At 42.2% G+C, this 22,697-nt stretch overlaps 3 protein-coding genes across 3 annotated transcripts; all 3 read right to left on the bottom strand.

Moving 5' to 3' along the window:
* Positions 1 to 438: 438 nt before the first annotated feature.
* LOC311131345 (granzyme-like protein 1) lies at positions 439 to 5,766 on the bottom strand. The gene is made up of 5 exons (XM_084164289.1): positions 5,701 to 5,766; positions 5,273 to 5,435; positions 2,491 to 2,623; positions 953 to 1,207; positions 439 to 768 (listed from the first exon to the last, which is right to left on the bottom strand). The coding sequence occupies exons 1-5, from the start codon at positions 5,750 to 5,752 to the stop codon at positions 613 to 615; spliced, it is 759 nt and encodes a 252-aa protein (XP_084020415.1). The 5' UTR covers positions 5,753 to 5,766; the 3' UTR covers positions 439 to 612.
* Positions 5,767 to 6,549: 783 nt separating this feature from the next.
* Positions 6,550 to 10,211, bottom strand: LOC311131031 (serine protease 57-like; the record flags this gene model as incomplete). The annotated part of the gene is made up of 5 exons (XM_084163856.1): positions 6,550 to 6,708; positions 6,873 to 6,982; positions 7,259 to 7,365; positions 7,479 to 7,629; positions 10,199 to 10,211. The coding sequence occupies 5 exons, from the start codon at positions 10,209 to 10,211 to the stop codon at positions 6,550 to 6,552; spliced, it is 540 nt and encodes a 179-aa protein (XP_084019982.1).
* Positions 10,212 to 12,058: 1,847 nt separating this feature from the next.
* Positions 12,059 to 20,896, bottom strand: LOC311130556 (mast cell protease 1A-like). Its single transcript, XM_084163318.1, has 5 exons — positions 20,760 to 20,896; positions 15,267 to 15,417; positions 14,934 to 15,075; positions 14,250 to 14,516; positions 12,059 to 12,924 (listed from the first exon to the last, which is right to left on the bottom strand). The coding sequence occupies exons 1-5, from the start codon at positions 20,818 to 20,820 to the stop codon at positions 12,772 to 12,774; spliced, it is 774 nt and encodes a 257-aa protein (XP_084019444.1). The 5' UTR covers positions 20,821 to 20,896; the 3' UTR covers positions 12,059 to 12,771.
* Between the last annotated feature and the right edge of the window lie 1,801 nt (positions 20,897 to 22,697).

The raw sequence follows: 22,697 nt of genomic DNA, 5'->3' as shown, positions 1-22,697 counted from the left end.
CAGAGATGTGAGTACATTATGCTTTGAGAGAGGCAATGAAGAATTAATCAATCACAGCAATCAATGACATAATCTGACAACCTGCAGTATCCGGCACTGAGTCTTCTCCTCAGGTACACTATAATGGAGATGTGCTGGAACCTGTAGCCAATAGTGCGTCCAACCTTCAGTAACATTGGTCAGCTTATCTAGAGGCTACTGCTTGACCAGCCAGACCAGCTGAGTGACCAAGGACCTAAATGAAGTAGAGAGTCTGCGTATCCTATTGTCACATTGTTTTGTTTTTACCTTACATCAAAACTGTTAACAAATTAACAAAATCAGTGGAGGTTGTTTTCAGTCTTTGAACACCAAGGCAAGAAATGATAAGTGTATCGACCAAAGTTTTTTACTAAAACATTTAGGGAACTCAAGTACTCCAAAGTGAGACACACAAGCCGAAATTAGTGACGTTTAATAAGAATAGCAACAAGGGAACACGCAATCAGAGAAAAGTGTTATCTTTAGCACTTCAACAAAAGCTTTGGGCAACCCTGCTCTTAATTAAGTCATAATCAGTCATATAGTGAGATTTTGTGTAAGCACACACTGGCAGCTTACATTCCCAAAACCTTAAGGGTTTCTAGCTAACTCCCTCTGAATCCATCGGCGGTACGAAGTCACTCGTGTGTACACATCAGGGGTACTAGGGTTGGCACACCTCTGCCCTGAGAAAGAGACAATGCCCGCTGACATCCCTTTACACACCAACGGACCTCCTGAATCCCCCTGCAATAGCAAACAATGCATTTCAATTCATTCTCCTTTGTCATACAGAAAAACGGATGAGTCATCTATCATAGTTAGTGCCTTGACCAAGAGAAACTATATTCTAGTTATAGCCAATAATAGCCTGTCCTGACCAGGAAAAACTAATTGCAGAGAGTTATAGCCTATAACAGTGCAGTCATACCGAGCAGAAGCCTTGGAAAGCGCTGGGGCCTGTTGCGCACACCACGCGGCTGGAGATGTTGATGCCACTCCACTTGCGGGCACACTCTCTGGGTGGGATGATGGTGGCATTGACCTCCTGCAGCTTGTCTGGTGAGTTGTCGTTATCATCTATGTCCCCCCAGCCAGCCGTGGTGCACATGCTTCCCTCAGCCATCGAACCATTCATCAGAGGGATCAGCTGCACTGCTCTGTTCAGGGTGGCCCTCCCTCTCAACTAAGAAAGATCACAGAGATAGCACACTGTATACATAATCTGTATGTATTCAGATATATGTTGTAAATATTCACTCAGTGGCGAGTTTATTAGGTACACCACCCCGTTCACGAAAATGGATCGCTCATACAGACAGTGAGTCACGTGGCCGTGGCTTGCTATATAAAGCAGGCAGACGGGCATCTAGGAATTCAGTTACTGTTCAATTTAATGTTAGAATGGGCAAAACAAGTGACCTAAGCGACTTTGAGCGTGGTATGATTGTAGGTGCCAGGCACGCCAGATCCAGTGTCTCAGAAACGCCCGCCCTCCAGGGCTTTTCACACACGACAGTGTCTAGGGTTTACCGAGAATGGTGTGACAAACAAAAAACATCCAGTCAGCAGCAGTCCTGTGGGCGAAAACAGCTCGTTGATGAGAGAGGTTGAAGGAGAATGGCAATAATCGTGCAAGCTAACAAACAGACAAATAACGGCACAGTACAGCAGTGGTGTGCAGAACGGCATCTCAGAACGCACAACTCGTAGATCCTTGTCACGGCTATTGCAGCAGACGACCACACCGGATTCCACTCCTATCAGATAAAAACTAGTTGGCATGCGATCACCAACACTGGACGATTGAGGAGTGGAAAAACATTGCCTGGTCCGACGAGTCCTGGTTCCTGTTGCGTCATGCTGATTGCAGAGTCAGGATTTGGCGTAAGCAGCATGAGTCCATGGACCCATCCTGCCTGGTGTCCACAATTGGCCCAGCGGCGCACAATTGGCCCAGCGTCGTCCAGGGTAGGGGAGGGAATGGCCGGCAGGGAGGTAGCTCAGTTGGTAGAGCATGGCGTTTGCAACGCCAGGGTTGTGGGTTCGATTCCCACGGGGGGCCAGTATGAAAAAGAAAAAAAAAGAATAATGTATGCACTAACTGTAAGTCGCTCTGGATAAGAGCGTCTGCTAAATAATGTAAATGTAAATGTAAATGGTGTCAACAGTACAGGCTCGTGGCGGTGGTGTACTGGTGTGGGGAATGTTTTCCTGGCACACGTTAGATCCCTTGATACCAATTGAGCAACGATTGAATGCCATGCCCCGAATAATTCAGGCTGTTATGGAGGCAAAGGGGGGTCTGACCCGATACTAGATGGGTGTACCTAATGAACTGGCCACTGAGTGTATATAGGCTATGATTATATATATTATTTTGTATGTATTATTCATGGACTTTAAACCTACAATGAAGTCAGTATCATCATGGATATTATTGTAGGCTATGTCCTTGTTGTCACTCACCTTGAGAAGCATGACGTCATTCTCCAGGTTGTCCCCATACCTGGGGTGTGGAATGTATTTAACCACATCCAATACTTGTTGTGAATTTTCATCCTCTGACAAGTCGTGAGCCCCAAGAACCACCCTGTAACGCCTGAAAATCAGTGCATGAAAGAATTTACTTGTGTATTTACCTTGAGAGACTAGTGTAATAACATTGAAATACATTTGGACAGATCCTACTACATTCTTAGACTCAACAACCCGGAAGCAACTATCAGCAGACAAAAAATACACACCCTTAATAGAAATCAGCAAAAAATCAATATTAGACACTGTTAAAGCATTCGCTCAGAGAAAAGCACCAGGTATGGACGGCTTTCTCATAGAATTGTACTTAACATTCTGGGACAAAGTAGCGCCCCTATTTACTCAAATGACAACACACGTCACTCAATTCAGTGCTTCCTAGTTCCATGTATCAATCAGTTATCTCAGTTATATTAAAACCAGGAAAATCTGGAGAGTCCCCTGCAGATTACAGACCCATAAATTTGATAAATTGCGACAATAAAATCATAACAAAACTCATAAGCAACAGAATGGCAAAAGTCTTCCCAGACTTGATACATGTTAAGCAAACAGGGTTGATTAAAAATAGATACAAACATACAAGAACATGTTTCGGTATAATACAATACGCTAAAAAACAAGATGTAGATTTATCAATAATGGCTGTTGATACCGAAAAGGCTTTCGACTGTCTTAAATGGCCTTTTCTATTCAAAACTTTGGAAGCCTTCAACTTTCCATTTGAAATAATAAATGTCATGAAAATATTATATAAATGTCCTAAAGCTAAAATATACACAAATGATACATTATCTGATTAATTTCCTTTAGAAAGGGGCACAAGACAGGGATGCCCCCCCCCCCCCCCCCCCTCACTGTTTGCACTGGCATTTAAACTACTTGCAGAAAGAATTAGACAGGACTCAAATGTAACAGCTATCAGTATTGATTAACATGAGTATAAACTAAACTTTTTTGCCGATTATCTCCTGATGTACCTGACAAATATGGAAAACTCAATTCCCCCCTTGTTAAAAATATTTTCAGAATACTCTAAAATCTCAGAATATAAAATACATGTGGAAAAAACTTAAATAATGTAATGGCAATAAGATAAATAGTAACTCATGATTTACAGCAATCCTTTAACTGGACCAAAAAAAATCTTACTGTAAATTCTTAGGATGCTTAATAAGTGACAACAAACAACAAATATATAAAGATTGCTTTATCCCATTACTCAACAACATGAAAGCAGATCTAATTAAATGGAACAATCTTCCCATAAATCTTACAGGTAAAATAAACCTTTTTAGAATGGCATGGCTCCCAAAGTTTTTATATTTATTTTCGGTAATACCAATTACCCAACCAAAGACATTCTTTAAAAAAGTATACTCGGTCATAGCAGACTTTATATGGGCAAATAAAACTAATAAACTAAAAAGGAAAGTTTTACATCTTCCTAAGTCTGAAGGTGGTTTTAACCTTCCAGACTTGGAATTGTATTAACTCGGCACACAAGGCTTTTATTTGCGACATATTGTTAAATGCACTAAAGAGGAACAATATGTACGTATTGAAGATTCACATGCTCATACCCAGAATGTTTTCACGTGTCTATTTTCAAAGGAAAAAGCTAAGAACATTAACAACTTCATAGTTAAGAACACTATAACAGTAGGGAATAAAATGAAATGGATTCTACAAGAACCAATATCACTCCCTAAAAACAATGGAGCAATCCTTGGCTAGCTTTTCAGAATTCACTGATAAATTGGCCCACAATTAAAAGTTTAAAAGTTTAATATCACGACATTTCCACCTGAAAGCTTTTGGACATCAGAGCAATGTTGAGGGAATCCTATTTGAGTCAGAAAAATATACTTGTGTGATAGGTAAGATGTAAAAACCTTGCTTAGAGCCTATCCAACTGACAATCTCTTAGAAAAAAATATTAACTATTGGAACTAAGATTTAAAAATAACTGATATTGGCACAAGATGGAGGGAGTGTTGGAACATAATGAACAAAATTAGAGTTAACAAAAATGTACGCTTAATATAAACTCATGTAGAGAATGTATTATACAAGAGACAAAATTCACAAATTCTACAGCACAACGGCAGAGTCATGACTTAACAATGACTCAATAATTCATGACTTCTGTGAGTGCTATAAAGTCCTGTTATGGGCAGAGTTAGAAACCTGGCTGTCAGAAGTTTTACAATGTAAATGTACTTTTAATCCGTCTTTCAGCATATTTCAAGACATGGCATATCCTCGAGGCTGCGGTGAGATACCCAATGGGTTGGACTATTATTTTTGTCACTTATATTGAAGAAGCTATTACTTAAATACTGGAAGTGAAATGATACTCCATCGTTAAGAGAATGGAAGAATCAAATGCTTTATTTAAATATTGAAAGAAATCTGGCTACAGACAGAAACAACATAACACAATCTGAAGTCATATGGGGCAGAGTCTCACAAGCATTGGAAACAACATTGGGTGTGGAGACAGTGGGAAAATGTGGGTATGAGCAAGTGTGATATCATTAATGTTTGTTGAAATGTATGTACATTTTAAGTTGTCTATTGTTTTTGTCTATGTATGATTTTTGGTTATTGTCAAAAAAAGTTTTATAAAATATTTTTTTTAAACAACATTGTAATAAATTAGTTTGAGAGATTCTGAGAGACTTGTTATATGTTTAATAGAGATTCTCACCCGTCACAGTGAGCAGCGGTGAGGACAAAATCCTCTCTCACCAGAACTCCTCCACAGATGTGTTGACCTTGGGACTGTAAGGAAGCCATGTAAGGACGAGAGTTACGAGCTGCCTCTCTTCCACCAACAATACCCACCTTCGGCACCTTGCGCCCATCAGTGCCTTTGAACAGAAAGTAGAGATTACTTTTTCTATAGCTTTTGTCTATAGCTCTGTATTGCTACTGTATCTGCACAGATTACAACAAATGGTATGTCAGTATTCACTACTGCCAAATAGAATATGAACTGCCTTTAGAGCTGTATGCAGAAGCATTGAAATTTTCATAACTAGTACTATACTTTTATACTTATATATTAGTCTGCATGCTGCAGTTAGTTCAGTGCTAATGGAAGTTAGTGTGTTATTTAATTTAAACATGCCTTACCATTTAAGGCGATGATCAGCACTATGTGAAGAACCACTGAGCGGATTGCCATAGTGCATATGGGCAAATGGCATGGTACACCTCTCGGTTATAAAAATGTAAGGGGGGGGGGGGGGGGGGGGGTGTCTTTGTTCCCCATTGTACTGGGTCTTTGTTCCCCATTGCCACACACCGAACGTGTTTACCAATATTTTGCTGTGGCTTTGTGGTTTCAAGTGTTGCTTGATGGTGTACTCTGAGGAAAGATGGTTGTGATATTAGGAAATCATGGCTAGCAGAGTGCTGGCTGGTCTGATTGTATAGAGATTTCCCTTGAATCTCAATATTTTATCAAAAACATTAGAGCAAGCATCAGTTCAAGTTTATGTAATTTATTTATGATGATACTCAAACATGCAGAAGCATTATGTTGGAAAGCAAATTACAAAGGCTCCATGTTGTGCTATTGCTGCAAATACTTGGCAATGAGAAGCTACCACTAACTTCTGTTGGCATTGTTGGGACATAGTGGTGTTTACCATGATTTGCTCATGTAAACCTTTCCCAGCATTCGCAGGTTTGAATAGACTGCAAAACTGTTTAAGTATAACAAACATGACATTCTATCTGATGTGTATGCAATTCTTTATACTGATCACAAGCCATTTCACTCTGTTCTGTGAAGCACACATTTATTTCCCTTACACTACGTACATGGTAATTGTTATGCATTAAACATAGACGATAAAGATAGACATCCAATGTAACAATTTAAGAAAGACATCAGGAGTACCAATAGGTATTAATATAAAAAAGAATTGGGCTGCAAACAAACTAGGTTATTAGCACATTCATTTTGCAGGATAAATCCTAACATATTTTCTTGTTGATGACCTTCTTCCAGGGTAAGAACTTGGAAATCTGACTATAGACATTGGGCATGTACGGATAGTCACAGTTTACATCCGAGTTGAAGGAGATGAGACCCACAGCCTTTCCATTGAACACCAAAGGACCACCAGAATCCCCCTGTGGGAGAGATGATGATACCTTGTAGGTTACATACCAGTCAAAATTGGCCCATTTAGGTGCTTTGGTGCATGTATGATGTAGGCTACACATGTATGAACATCACATTGTCTTCCTACAATTTTTTGACTCAATATTATATATTTTTGAGGAGTTAAACAAACCTGACAAAAGCCGTTCTTGGTCAGGTATCCACCTGCACAGATGACCTTGGGAGAAAGTTTACGCCAATCCTTCTGACAGACCTTCAGGACAATGGTAGTCACGTCCACCACTTGAAGGTCATTGACAATGCACTTGGTGTTGGGTTTGATGACTTGGTCCTTGAATTTTCCCTGTTTTCACAACTTTGCTTGATTTAGCTTCCCTAGACAGCTTGAAACACGTGTAGGCCAAAACGTGGGAATCTGTAGTGTTAGCAATTACTGATGAATGCATATGACCTATTAAGATGAACACTTAATAATAGTGTAAATAATAATATAAAGACATATCCTATTGAAACAAATATGTCACTATAGGCCTATCTTCAGAAGCATGATGTCATTACCAGTGTCAACATCTTCATAGTTGGGATTGCATTTGTGTTCCACGCTGTATCTGACAGCCATCTCTGGGCCCTTCTTGATGTTGTGGGTACCAATGACAGTCAAGTTGCTAAACGAGGAGCAGAAAAAACATTGTTTATCAGTCTGTTGAGTAGTATGGACACTTGAAATGATATACTACTTTTTGAAATGTACAGTTGAAATTGAGTTAGGCTACTCTACCTTTTGTCACAGTGTGCAGCTGTTAGCACAAAGTCTGCAGTGATCAGGAATCCTCCACATGTGTGCTTCCCATTCTTCTGCACAGAGGCCATGTACTGCAGGGTATTCTTCTGTGCTTTTTTCCCATTGATGGTTTGACCCCCAAATACAACTGAGATAGTAAAAGTAGCAAAAGTGGCCACAATGAGCTAAACGGTAAGGTAATAGGCATTTGTTGTCACACTCTGGTTCTAGGACTTTTTGTGTTTAGTCAGGGTGTGTAGATTTCCGTGTGTTGTGTACTGTGGGTAGTGTCTAGGTGTTCGCGTTCTATGTTTGGTCAGTGACTCCCAATCGGAGGTAACGAGTGTCAGCTGTCGGCTCGTTATCTCTGATTGGGAGCCATATTTAAATGTCTGTGTTCACCTTGTGGTTGTGGGTTTTTGTTCATTGTTCAGTAGTTGTCACTGAGGACTTCACGGATCGTGTTTTGTTTTGTCGTGTGTTTCAAAATTAAAATCATCATGTTCACTCCCAACGCTGCGCTTTGGTCATACTTCATTGGCGATCGTGACAGAAAAACCCACCACAACGAGACCAAGCAGCAGTTGGATAACGAGTGGTGGAGCCAGAAGAGCGAAGGTTGGGAGAGGACTATGGAGGCCTGGTCCACCGAGAGGAGAGACCCCCAGAAAAATTTTAGGGGGGGGCTCACGACGTCGGGGCAGAAGGTGTACGGCCCGGAGGAGTGCAAGAGGTTGGCAGATATGGCCGCCAGTTTAAGGGGGCCACTGGTTACGAAGGGGATGGAAAGTGTGGAGGCACGGCGAGAGGTACTGGGGGGTGTTTCCAGTCCGGTCCGGCCCGTTCCTGATCCCCGTGTAGGGCCAGGGGTGTGTGTCCCCAGTGCGGTTCTGTCTGTCCCTGCTCAACGCACCAAGCCTACGGGGTGCGTCGCCAGCCCAGCCCGGCCTGTCCCTGCTCAACGCACCGAGCCTACGGGGTGCGTCGTCAGCCCTGTCCAGCCAGAGCCGTCCGCCAGACAGGATCAGCCAGAGCCTTCCGCCAGACAGGATCAGCCAGAGCCTTCCGCCAGCCATGAGCAGCCAGATCCTTCCGCCAGCCATGAGCAGCCAGATCCGTCAGCCAGCCATGAGCAGCCAGATCCGTCAGCCATCCATGAGCAGCCAGATCCGTCAGCCAGCCATGAGCAGCCAGATCCGTCAGCCAGCCATGAGCCGTCCAGCCAGGATCCGCCAGAGCCGTCCAGCCAGGATCCGCCAGAGCCGTCCAGCCAGGATCCGCCAGAGCCGTCCAGCCAGGATCCGCCAGAGCCGTCCAGCCGGGATCCGCCAGAGCCTTCCAGCCGGGATCCGCCAGAGCCTTCCAGCCAGGATCCGCCAGAGCCGTCCAGCCAGGATCCGCCAGAGCCGTCCAGCCGGGATCCGCCAGAGCCGTCCAGCCGGGATCCGCCAGAGCCGTCCAGCCGGGATCCGCCAGAGCCGTCCAGCCAGGATCCACGCACCAAGCCAGGGGCGCGTGTCGTCAGTCCGGTTCCGGCCAGCGGGGCTAGGCAGGACCAGGGGTACTTTGGGGGGTTGGAGAGGAAGTGGGGAGGAAGCCCGGAGCCGGAGCCGCCGCCGAGGAGGAATGCCCACCCAGCCCTCCCCTGTTTGCTTGTAGTTAGGCGCGGTCGCAGTCCGCGCCTTTGGGGGGGGGTACTGTCACACTCTGGTTCTAGGACTTTTTGTGTTTAGTCAGGGTGTGTAGATTTCCGTGTGTTGTGTACTGTGGGTAGTGTCTAGGTGTTCGCGTTCTATGTTTGGTCAGTGACTCCCAATCGGAGGTAACGAGTGTCAGCTGTCGGCTCGTTATCTCTGATTGGGAGCCATATTTAAATGTCTGTGTTCACCTTGTGGTTGTGGGTTTTTGTTCATTGTTCAGTAGTTGTCACTGAGGACTTCACGGATCGTGTTTTGTTTTGTCGTGTGTTTCAAAATTAAAATCATCATGTTCACTCCCAACGCTGCGCTTTGGTCATACTTCATTGGCGATCGTGACATTTGTTCAGATCTCATTGATGTGTGTCCATCAAGTTCAGGTGTGATGGGTGATTTCGAAAGAGTCAGGCGCAGGAGGGTAAATCACAGAATAACAGGATTTATTCCGGAACACAGAGTTATGCAGTAATGCGTCAACACTCCAGTGCTCAAAACAGGCGCACTGGAACCAACAAGGCACACAGGGAAATATCCTGGCGATACAAAATACTAGGAGCTCCACCGAGCTTCACTAACCACACAATAAACAATCACACACAAAGACAAGGGGGCAGAGGGAACACTTATACAGGTAATGATGAGGGGATATGAACTAGGTGTGTGTAATAAACAAGACAAAACAAATGGAATGATGAGATATGGAGCGGCAATGGCTAGAAGGCCGGTGACGACGAACACAGAAGCCTGCCCGAACAAGGAGAGGAGGCAGCTTCGGAGGAAGTCGTGACATCAGGAGAGAGACATATCTGAATGTCCTAGATAGGTCAGGAGAACAGTAAGTAGTTTGTTCATGGTGTGCATCTTGCTTGGAGGGCTTTTCAAACAATCCAGGAATACCTGATTCACTATTGTACCCTTTATATACACAAGATGGTTGATCTGAGGACAGCTGTGGTTTCACTTCTATGATGACGATGTTTCTATCGATCCTTGTATGGTCTTCCTGTAAAGGCAAGGTACGTGTTTTCTGCATTTACCATAACTCTGTCGGCCCTTCTACATATGAATAGGTGGAGAGTTATCATGGGGACCTTATATGTGACACACTGATTATTAGTGTCACTTTAATGTTGCCAATCCTTGTTGTCGTGTTGATGACCTTATTACTTTTGATACTCAAGTACAATTAAAACCAAATACTTGTAGACTTGTACTCAAGTAGTATTTTACTGGGTGACTCACTTTTACTTCAGTCATTTTCTATTAAGGTATCTTTACTTTTACTCAAGTATGATAATTAGGTACTTTTCCCACCAATGGTCCTTGGTGGTATTCTTCTGTTAAATGTTCTGCATCACATTTGAGTGTTTCTCAGCACACAGAAACAGACAGACTTCAGAAAGTATTCACACCCCTTCACTTTTTCCACATAATGTTGTGTTACGGCCTGAATAAAAAATGTATTCAATTGAGATGTTTTGTCACTGGCCTACACACAATACCCCATCATGTCAAAGTGTAATTATGTTTTTCGAAATGTTTGCAAATTAATAAAAAATGAAAAGCTGAAATGTCAATAAGTATTCAACCCCTTTGTTATAGCAAGCCTAAATACGTTCAGGAGTAAAAATGTGCTTAACAAGTCACATAATAAGTAGCATGGACTCACTCTGTGTGCAGTAATAGTGTTTAACATGATTTTTTAATGACTACCTCATCTCTGTACCCCACACATACAATTATCTGTAAGGTCCCTCAGTCGAGCAGTGAATTCACAGATTCAACCACAAAGACCAGGGAGGTTTTCCAATGCCTTGCAAAGAAGGGCACCTATTGGTAGATGGGTAAAAAAGCAGACATTGAATATCCCTTTGAGCATGGTGCAGTTATTAATTACACTTTGGATGGTGTATCAATACAACCAGTCACTACACAGATATAGGTGTCCTTCCTAACTCAGTAGCCGGAGAGGAAGGAAACCACTCAGGGATTTCACCAAGAGGCCAATAGTGACTTTAAAACAGTTACAGAGTTTAATGGCTGTGATAAGAGAAAACTGAGGATGGATCAACGACATTGTAGTTACTTCACATTACTAACGTAATTGCAGAGTGAAAAGAAGGAAGCCAGAACAGAATAGAAATATTCCAAAACATGCATCCTGTTTGCAACAAGGCACTAAGGTAATACAGCAAGAAATGTTGCAAAGCAAATAACTTTTTGTCCTGAATACAAAGTGTTATGTTTGGGACAAATCCAATACAACACATTTCCACCAGACACTGGGAAATGAATTCACCTTTCAGCAGGAATATAACCTAAAACACAAGACCAAATCTACACTGGAGTTGCTTACCAAGAAGGAAGTGAATGTTCCTGAGTGGCCGAGTTACAGTTTTGACTTAAATCTACTTGAAAATCTATGGCAAGACCTGAAAATTGTTGTCTATCAATGATCAACAACCAATTTGACAGAGCTTGAAGAATTTTGAAAAGAATAATGGGCAAATGTTGCACAATCCAGGTGTGGAAAGCTCTTAGAGACGTACCCAGAAAGACTCACAGCTGTAATCGCTGCCAAAGGTGCTTCTACAAAGTATTGACTCAGGAGTGTGAATACTTATGTAAATTAGATATTTATGTTTTTCATTTTCAATACATTTGTACAAATTTCTAAAAACATGTTTTAACTTTGGGATTATGGGGTATTGCGTGTAGTCCCGTGTAGCTCAGTTGGTAGAGCATGGCGTTTGCAACGCCAGGGTTGTGGGTTGGATTCCCACAGGGGGCCAGTATGAAAAAAAAAAAACATTATGCACTCACTAACTGTAAGTTGCTCTGGATAAGAGCGTCTGCTAAATGACTCAAATGTAGATGGGTGAGAAAAAACATATATTTAATCCATTTAGAATTCAGGCTGTAACACAACAAAATGTGAAATAAGTCAAGGGGTATGAATACTTTCTGAAGGCACTGTACATACAGACAGACGCCAGACAGACAGACCACAGTGATCACCATGTCCTCTGGTCTGAAAAAATAAGCTTTCGTTTGGTTTCAAAGCATTGTGACGTCTTCATGAAACCAGAGCTACTCTGTTGTCTTGACCACAAGTTTCCACGTTTGGTGGTGTTGGGTGATGACAGCTGAAGATGCAAGAAGAGCTAGCTGCCTAAAGATGTATACTCAAATCAAATCAAAGTTTATTGGTCATGTACGCAGTTTATCAGATGTTATAGCAGGTGCAGCGAAATGCTTATGTTACTAGCTCCTAACAATGCAGTAAAATGTCAAACAAGTACACGAATACAATACAATAAAATTAAATAAAAACACGACAACAAATCAATAAATGTCGGAATGAATCCAATTAACTCCCCAAATAGCACTGTAACAGTAATCAAAATGAAAATGACTTGAGGCTGTTAATGGAAATCAACAAAAATACACACATAGACGTGCATGCATATACACTCTCTCCTAGTCGAGCATTCACATTCTCACACGCACACAGACACGGTACAGAGCTCATTGAAGAACGGACAGCCTTTATTGTTTCATACAATGATGTATATTTATTAATGTCTCATTCCTTAATACTTAATGATGCACTTGATCCAGGAAAGATACTTGGATATTTTGGTGTAGACGTTGGGCTTCTGTGGCTCATTGCAGTTTCCTTTCTGGTTAAAGGACACAACTCCTACTGCTGTCCCCTTGCACACCAGAGGACCTCCTGAATCTCCCTGCAATAATAGTTGAAACAATGGAGGGAAAAAACAAACGTACTCTTCATTTGCAAAGCAAATCGCTTCTTTATAATTAATGCATTATCAGAATTAAAGGGCAATTCCAACAATTTTCAACCTCATATTCATTATCTCCAGCACCAAACCAGTGTCTACATATGAAGAGTTTCATTCCAAAATGCAGCATATCTATTTTCAGAAATGTGGGTAAATTAGCTTTTATTGTTTCAAGAAATTATGAAAGCGATTGTTGTGTTGTTTCACTATCTAATCGAGGCATGGGGTTGTTCAGTGACAGACATATATCACTTAATGGTTTCATTTCAGAGAGACAAATAATCTATTTTTTTTGCTAAATGCTACATATCCACCTCACTCTCACAGAAATAAGTAGTACTGCTAGGTTTTACACAGTCAAATGTAACAAATAAATAAAAAAATTATAACTAACTGTATAAATGATACTTTTGTGACATCAATATTAAATTTTTTGTAGACGCTCTTATCCAGAGTGATTTACAGGAGCAATTTGGATTATGTGTCTTGCTCAAGGGCACATCAACAGATTTTTCACATAGTCGGTTTAGGTATTTGAACCAGTAACCGCTAGGCTACCTGCAGTAATATGAGATCTGACATTTTAGTCATTTAGCAGATGCTCTTATCCAGAGCGACTTACAGTAAAGTAAGTGCATTTATCTTACGATAGCTAGGTGAGGCAACCACATATCACAGTCAAATATATAGGATACGAACATTCCATTCCAGCTAAACAATGGATATATAGCGTTTTGCAAAAATAACACATTTTCATACATATTTAATATCTATGAACAAAACATCTGAGAACATAACAATTTTACACACACATGAAGGTACCCATAAGCAATCATTTCTGATGAAAAAACACAAATCTGAAAACATTTGTGGATATAGCGTTTTGGAAATTAACTGTTCATATGTGAAAACACATTTCTAAGATCTGTGGTTAAAAAGATACTGTAAGAAGAAAGGTCCTAAAAAATCAAAGGGTAGGATTAAAAGTTTTTAAAAAACACAGTGATTTTCAAGACCTGCAACGAGTTTCTAGCCCAAGGGAGGGTATTTCCTTGCTCCCCATGTCACCACGAATCACATAGTGACTGAAAATGTTTTATCTTTTGATGATGTCATTGGGTAGAACTTCTTTACTTGATATTTTTTCTACAAAGCGTAGTAATGCGCCATTTTCACATATGTTGACACTGGTATTGTGCTGGAGATATTGAAAATGAAGTTGAAAAGTAGTGGAGTTGCCCTTTAACTACATTCTATGACCATACCTGGCAAATGCCTTTATAATCAGCAGCAGTACCACCGGCACATATCATAGACGGGGTTATAGTGACAGTGTTCCCCCAAGATCTCTGGCAGGAACTTCTGTCTACAACGGTGACATTCACCTCCAGAAGACATGGGTTTGCAGAGCCCCCAGTTTTGGTGGCACCCCACCCTGCCACGGTACAGAAGGATTTGGCCTTGATGTCCTGGTCTTTCTTAGGGAGAGGGACCTGCTGCACTGCCTTGCTCTTCCGGGTAGTTTTGACAAGCTACAGTTAGAGTACATGTCTGTAGTTAGGTTTTCTAATACACTATATGATATATTATGCAACATTAATAGGCTACTATGTATGCACATGTTCAAAGGTTTTCATACGCGACTATGGGTCTTGTGTGGCTCAGTTGGTTGAGCATGGCGCTTGCAATGCTGTGGTTGTGGGTTTGATTCCCACGGAGGACGAGTACAAAATAAAAAGAAGATGTATGGACTCACTATTGTAAGTTACTCTGCATAAGAGCATCTGCTAAATGACTAAAATGTAGATGTAAATTACACCTCATTAAATGAAATGTTAATCTATGTAGATATGTTATTTATAACAGTACATTTGGCATTTATTATTTGAGGAATGGGGGGCTAAGCTAAGAAACATTCTCACATTGTGCATACTTCTGCTGTCATGTACCTGCAACAGCATGATGTCGTTCTCCAATGTCTTAGCATTGTAACCAGGATGTATGTGGTAATATTTCACATCAATGATGTGAGAAGAACTTTCCTGCCTTGTAATGTCATGAGCACCAACCACAACTGTCAGATTCACACCCCTGTGAAGAGGAAACAACAGTCTACTTACTGAGCACCTAAGCACACAGAACATTCTACAGCATAAAACAAATCTGCAATTTTTAACAGATACCACAGAATCATTTATGACTTTTCAGTGTGAGTAGTTTAAATTGTAGATGTCATTTTCTTACCAAAATAGTTCAATAGGATAAGAGTAACACACAATTACCATTTGTAGCAGTGGGCGGCTGTCATGACAAAACTCTCAGACACGAGGAACCCTCCACAGATATGTGACTTCTTTGCTTGTACAGAGACCATGTAGGGTTTGGAGTTAAGTCTGGCTTCTGCTCCATTCACTATGCCAGAGTCCTGGTAGGCTGGGACAGAGAGATTTGCCTTAATGAATCGTAGGCAGTGGTAGGCTATCACGTCGATACAAGATATTGAATAATTTTTCATGACATTCTGCTATTTACTTTAAAAAATTGTGTTTTTATAACAAGATCAGCTTTATTAACATCAATACCATACATTATATCACATTTACATTTCATAATGAAGAAAGATTGAGAATGATTTTAAGGGATTCAAAAGTCAACAACTTCCCATCGTTCACCCCCTCCACGTTTCGTTTCAATGGTTCTTCTCCTTTTCAAATCAATTCGAATTTGTTTAAAGACTGTCTCGCTGGAAACCAAAATATTTTCAATTGCAATTCGGCACCGGGTTTTCCATATTTGTGCTTTTACTGTACTTTACCATACAACTAATTGATGAATTGTACCATAATTGTCAGGTTACATTATAAAACCAGAAAGAAGACCTTCTGTGTGTCTACAGTGGGGGAAAAAAGTATTTAGTCAGCCACCAATTGTGCAAGTTCTCCCACTTAAAAAGATGAGAGAGGCCTGTAATTTTCATCATAGGTACACGTCAACTATGACAGACAAATTGAGGAAAACAAATCCAGAAAATCACATTGTAGGATTTTTTATGAATTTATTTGCAAATTAAGTATTTGGTCACCTACAAACAAGCAAGATTTCTGGCTCTCAAAGACCTGTCACTTCTTCTTTAAGAGGCTCCTCTGTCCTCCACTCGTTACCTGTATTAATGGCACCTGTTTGAACTTGTCATCAGTATAAAAGACACCTGTCCACAACCTCAAACAGTCACACTCCAAACTCCACTATGGCCAAGACCAAAGAGCTGTCAAAGGACACCAGAAACAAAATTGTAGACCTGCACCAGGCTGGGAAGACTGAATCTCCAATAGGTAAGCAGCTTGGTTTGAAGAAATCAACTGTGGGAGCAATTATTAAGAAATGGAAGACATACAAGACCACTGATAATCTCCCTCGAATTGGGGCTCCACGCAAGATCTCACCCCGTGGGTTCAAAATGATCACAAGAACGGTGAGCAAAAATCCCAGAACCACACGGGGGGACCTAGTGAATGACCTGCAGAGAGCTGGGACCAAAGTAACAAAGCCTACCATCAGTAACACACTACGCCGCTGAGTTGCATCCAAAGAACACCATACCTACTGTGAAGCATGGGGGTGGAAACATCATGCTTTGGGGCTGTTTTTCTGCAAAGGGACCAGGACGACTGATCCGTGTAAAGGAAAGAATGAATGGGGCCATGTATCGTGAGATTTTGACTGAAAACCTCCTTCCATCAGCAAGGGCATTGAAGATGAAACGTGGCTGTGTCTTTCAGCATGACAATGATCCCAAACACACCGCCCAGGCAACGAAGGAGTGGCTTCGTAAGAAGCATTTCAAGGTCCTGGAGTGGCCTAGCCAGTCTCCAGATCTCAACCCCATAGAAAATCTTTGGAGGGAGTTGAAAGTCCGTGTTGCCCAGCGACAGCCCCAAAACATCACTGCTATAGAGGAGATCTGCATGGAGGAATGGGCCAAAATACCAGCAACAGTGTGTGAAAACCTTGTGAAGACTTACAGAAAACGTTTGACCTGTGTCATTGCCAACAAAGGGTATACAACAAAGTATTGAGAAACTTTTGTTATTGACCATATACTTATTTTCCACCATAATTTGCAAATAAATTCATTAAAAATCCTACAATGTGATTTTCTGGATTATTTTTTCTCATTTTGTCTGTCATAGTTGACGTGTACCTATGATGAAAATTACAGGCCTCTCTCATCTTTTTAAGTGGGAGAACTTGCACAATTGGTGAGAACAGCGCCGGAAGAAGATGGCTGCCGTTTTACAGCCCTCTAACCAATTGTACCATTATGTGTGTTTTTCCGCGTTATTTGTAATTTATTTTGTACATAATGTTTCTGCCATCGTCTCTTATAACCAAAGAGAGCTTCTGGATATCAGGACAGCGATTACTCACCTCGCATTGGACGAATATTTTTTCTTCAACGAGGCGTTCGCGAAGGATATCATACAGACACCCGACAAGGCCCAGATCCCCGTCATTCGCGTGAGGAAGAGACGGAGATATCGCGGACGCAGATCCGGGTGCCTCGTAAGGATCCGACGGCGAGCGAGTAAACTGCCTCTCCCATCAATCCTATTAGCCAACGTTCAATCTTTTGAGAATAAAATTGACGATTTAAGATTACGGTTATCCTACCAACGGGACATTAAAAACTGTAATATCTTATGTTTCACGGAGTCGTGGCTGAACGACAACAATGATAACATTCAGCTAGCAGGCTATACGCTACATCGACAGGACAGAACTGCAGACTCTGGTAAGACAAGGGGTGGCGGTCTCTGTATATTTGTAAACAACAGCTGGTGCACAAAATCAAATACCAAGGAAGTCTCAAGGTTTTGCTCGCCTGAGGTAGAGTATCTTATGATAAGCTGTAGACCACACTATTTACCAAGAGAGTTTTCATCTATATTTTTCATAGCTGTCTATTTACCACCACAAACCAATGCTGGCATTAAGATTGCACTGAATGAGTTGTACAAGGCCATTAATCAACAGGAAAACGCTCATCCAGATGCAGCGCTCCTAGTAGCCGGGGACTTTAATGCAGGGAAACTTAAATCCGTTCTACCTAATTTCTACCAGCATGTTAAATGTGCAACCAGAGGGAAAAAAACTCTAGACCACCTTTACTCCACACACAGAGACGCATACAAAGCTCTCCCTCGCCCTCCATTTGGCAAATCTGACCATAACTCTATCCTCCTGATTCCTGCTTATAAGCAAAAACTGAAGCAGGAAGCACCAGTGATTCGGTTAATAAAAAAGTGGTCAGATGACGCAGATGCTAAGCTACAGGACTGTTTTGCTAGCACAGACTGGAACATGTTCCGGGATTCTTCAGACAGCATTGAGGAGTACACCACATCAGTCACTGGCTTCATCAATAAGTGCATCGATGATGTCGTCCCCACAGTGACCGTACGTACATACCCCAACCAGAAGCCATGGATTACAGGAAACATCCGCACTGAGCTAAAGGGTAGAGCTGCCGCTTTCAAGGAACGGGACTCTAACCCGGACGCTTATAAGAAATCCCGCTATGACCTCCGACGAACCATCAAACAGGCAAAGAGTCAATACAGGTCTAAGATTGAATCATACTACACTGGCTCTGACGCTCGTCGGATGTGGCAGGGCTTGAAAACTATTACAGACTACAAAGGGAAGCACAGCCGCGAGCTGCCCAGTGACACAAGCCTACCAGACGAGCTAAACCACTTCTATGCTCGCTTCGAGGCAAGCAACACTGAAGCATGCATGAGAGCACCAGCTGTTCCGGACGACTATGTGATCACGCTCTCCGTAGCCGATGTGAGTAAGACTTTTAAGCAGGTCAACATTCACAAGGCCGCAGGGCCAGACAGATTACCAGGACGTGTACTCCGAGCATGTGCTGACCAACTGGCAAGTGTCTTCACTGACATTTTCAACATGTCCCTGACTGAGTCTGTAATACCAACATGTTTCAAGCAGACCACCATAGTCCCCGTGCCCAAGAACTCTAAGATAACCTGCCTAAATGACTACCGACCCGTAGCACTGATGTCTGTAGCCATGAAGTGCTTTGAAAGACTGGTCATGGCTCACATCAACAGCATAATCCCAGAAACCCTAGACCCACTCCAATTTGCATACCGCCCCAACAGATCCACAGATGATGCAATCTCTATCGCACTCCACACTGCCCTTTCCCACCTGGACAAGAGGAACACCTACGTGAGAATGCTATTCATTGACTACAGCTCAGCATTCAACACCATAGTGCCCTCTAAGCTCATCACTAAGCTAAGGATCCTGGGACTAAACACCTCCCTCTGCAACTGGATCCTGGACTTCCTGACGGGCCGCCCCCAGGTGGTAAGGGTAGGTAACAACACATCTGCCACACTGATCCTCAACACGGGGGCCCCTCAGGGGTGCGTGCTCAGTCCCCTCCTGTACTCTCTGTTCACCCATGACTGCATGGCCAGGCACGACTCCAACACCATCATTAAGTTTGCCGACGACACAACAGTGGTAGGCCTGATCACCGACAACGATGAGACAGCCTATAGGGAGGAGGTCAGAGATCTGGCCGTGTGGTGCCAGGACAACAACCTCTCCCTCAACGTGACCAAGACAAAGGAGATGATTGTGGACTACAGGAAAAAAAAGAGGACTGAGCACGCCCCCATTCTCATCGACGGGGCTGTAGTGGAACAGGTTGAGAGCTTCAAGTTCCTTGGTGTCCACATCACCAACGAACTATCATGGTCCAAACACACCAAGACAGTCGTGAAGAGGGCACGACAAAGCCTATTCCCCCTCAGGAGACTAAAAAGATTTGGCATGGGTCCTCAGATCCTCAAAAAATTCTACAGCTGCACCATCGAGAGCATCCTGACTGGTTGCATCACCGCCTGGTATGGCAACTGCTTGGCCTCTGACCGCAAGGCACTACAGAGGGTAGTGCGTACGGCCCAGTACATCACTGGGGCAAAGCTCCCTGCCATCCAGGACCTCTATACCAGGCGGTGTCAGAGGAAGGCCCTCAAAATTGTCAAAGACTCCAGCCACCCTAGTCATAGACTGTTCTCTCTGCTACCGCACGGCAAGCGGTACCGGAGTGCCAAGTCTAGGTCCAAAAGACTTCTCAACAGCTTCTACCCCCAAGCCATAAGACTCCTGAACAGCTAATCATGGCTACCCGGACTATTTGCTACCCGGACTACATCCTTTTTACGCTGCTGCTACTCTGTTAAGTATTTATGCATAGTCACTTTAACTCTACCCACATGTACATATTACCTCAACTACCTCAACTAGCCGGTGCCCCCGCATATTGACTCTGCAACGGTACCCCCCTGTATATATAGCCTCCCTACTGTCACTTTATTTTACTGTATATATAGCCTCCCTACTGTCACTTTATTTTACTTCTGCTCTTTTTTTCTCAACACTCTTTTTTGTTGTTGTTTTATTCTTACTTTTTTTGTTTAAAATAAATGCACTGTTGGTTAAGGGCTGTAAGTAAGCATTTCACTGCAATGTCTGCACCTGTTGTATTCGGCGCATGTGACCAATAAAATTTGATTTGATTTGATTTGATTTGACTAAATACTTTTTTTCCCCACTGTATGTCCCTAGCGTCCCTTTGCTGTTCTAGAGAATAGATGCGGGTCAGAAGGTAAAATGTCCCACTCTGCTGCCCTCTCACCCCAGAGTGTGTAGACATCAAAGGTGACGTTTGGTCTTACCTGTGAGCCCTGGAGCGGGCAGTAGAGTGATGAGCAGGAGCAGGAGAGATGTGGCAGCCATGTTGTCAAAGAGCGTGATTGAAAATGTGTTCGAGAATGTGAGAGAATGAGTGATGGGGTCTTTGTCTTCTCAGACTGGTGGGTTTAGAAGTGGTGAGTGTCTCTATGAGACAGGATGTACCACCTGCTAGCGTCACAGGATCTCACCTCTCAGAGTGTGAACTTACCATACATACTATCGATTGACACCTCATATAGGCCTAGATCATCCACCACATTGTGACTGTTAATATTCGCTGGAAAACAGCCCTAAGATGATATATATTTTCCTACCTAATTGTACTATTAGTTAACTTTCTTTGATAAAACAGATATACCGTTTTAATCACTACTTTTTCACTTGAAAAATGGCTTTAAGTATTTGTAATTCCAGAAAGGATTCATGCTTGATATCACTGTAATAATTGTATTTAGGTAAGAAATAATTGAATACTCATTTTGTCAGGCCGTGTGTCTCAGGTACTGTAGTATATCCAGCAGAGGGGACAAGAGAGACAAAAATATTTCTGAAAGTTATTCAGTCTTACAACCAAGAGATGGTGCAGCGTCCCCAGTTGAAAGAATCGACATGGTGCTGGTTTCCCCACATTCAGTGTTTCCCCCCTCCTACAATGCATTGTGCAACATTAACCCAGCGTGTTTTGTGTAACATCAGAGAATTCCACCAGCTTATCCCATGTAATTACCTATTTAAATTGTCTGTGCTTTCTCCCTCATTCAAGACAATAGCTATTTGTCTTACATGGAGGTCGATGCCCTCCTTTCTTTGATCCCATTATGTGTCTACGTGCCAACCATGAACAACTAGACGTTAACATTGTGTGATCACCCCACTCTAGATACCTAAAAAACATGCTTATTTCATTTCACAATGTACACTATTTAAAACGGCCAAACTCCATTCACAACAGGATTCAGTTGGTAAGAGACAGACATTCAGTCAATACTAGGAATAGATTGTCCGCCATCTATGTCTTATCCCGGCAGAGAAGAGAAATTGGCAAAATAACATTTAGATTCAGCGCAATAAAGAAATTGAATTATTTATCTGAGCAAACCAAAAACCTTTCAATATAAAAAGTCATACAATACTTTAGAACTACTTAAACATAATACATTGGAAGGATGTGCATGACTATGGTAGAGGAAGGAACCAATCTATCTAAATCTAAATATTCTGTCAGAGTATTTATCTGGTCAATATGTCAGTGTATTACATCTGTTGTTTGTACCAGTGTGTTATAGGTGAACATTTGATTGTATTATAAATTGTATTTTAATGTTTAAGGACTCTTGGAAGATTAGTCCAAATGAGGACTAAAAGAGATCCTAATAAAATAAAATAAAATGTGGCAGACCTTGCTATTGTCATCTCAGTCTGCTTTCAGTCGCGCTGTGAACCACTTTTTGCATCTGCTAAGTTTGCAATGCATTAGTGCCGTGCTATCAGCACTCCGAACCAGATAGATGAACCACAGTGACCAAGGCTTCTGGCATTCAGAGGAAGCAGTGGTGTAGTTTCAGAGTATTGTGTCGCCTTCATGAAACCAGAGCTACTTTGTTTTCTTCACTACTTGTTTCCATGTAGCCTATGTGTCTAAAGACTTGTATGATAATAACCCTATGTTGTTCATGTCAGTAGTGACTCATGGAAAATGACTTGAGGCTTTTGCTGGAAATCAGCACACACATGCACACACACACATACACTCCACAGATATGTGTCTTTGCCTGTACAGAGACCGTATAGGGTTTGGAGTAGCACCTGGCCTGTACTCCATTCACTATGCCAGAATCCTGTCATTGTGATTATCACATTGTGATCATTCACATTTCCAGTGAAAACAGCACTATGATACATTTCTTCATACTTAGTGG

Source organism: Coregonus lavaretus (assembly GCF_964263955.1).
Source record: "Coregonus lavaretus genome assembly, chromosome: 6".
NCBI lineage: Eukaryota > Metazoa > Chordata > Actinopteri > Salmoniformes > Salmonidae > Coregonus > Coregonus lavaretus.
Note: the sequence above shows the minus strand (reverse complement) of the source record. Positions and strands in the feature narration are given on the sequence as shown.

What these genes read in the sequence shown, in the direction of transcription:
- LOC311131345 (XM_084164289.1), bottom strand. Translation starts at nt 5,752, where the DNA reads ATGGCAATCCGCTCAGTGGTTCTTCACATAGTGCTGATCATCGCCTTA. An exon ending in GCTGATCATCGCCTTAAATG is followed by an intron (nt 5,436 to 5,700) that starts GTAAGGCATGTT and finishes TTCTGTTCAAAG; the next exon opens with GCACTGATGGGCGCAAGGTG. An exon ending in ATGACGTCATGCTTCTCAAG is followed by an intron (nt 1,208 to 2,490) that starts GTGAGTGACAAC and finishes GATCTTTCTTAG; the next exon opens with TTGAGAGGGAGGGCCACCCT.
- LOC311130556 (XM_084163318.1), bottom strand. Translation starts at nt 20,820, where the DNA reads ATGGCTGCCACATCTCTCCTGCTCCTGCTCATCACTCTACTGCCCGCT. An exon ending in GCCGCCCACTGCTACAAATG is followed by an intron (nt 15,076 to 15,266) that starts GTAATTGTGTGT and finishes TCCTCTTCACAG; the next exon opens with GGGTGTGAATCTGACAGTTG. An exon ending in ATTATAAAGGCATTTGCCAG is followed by an intron (nt 12,925 to 14,249) that starts GTATGGTCATAG and finishes CTATTATTGCAG; the next exon opens with GGAGATTCAGGAGGTCCTCT.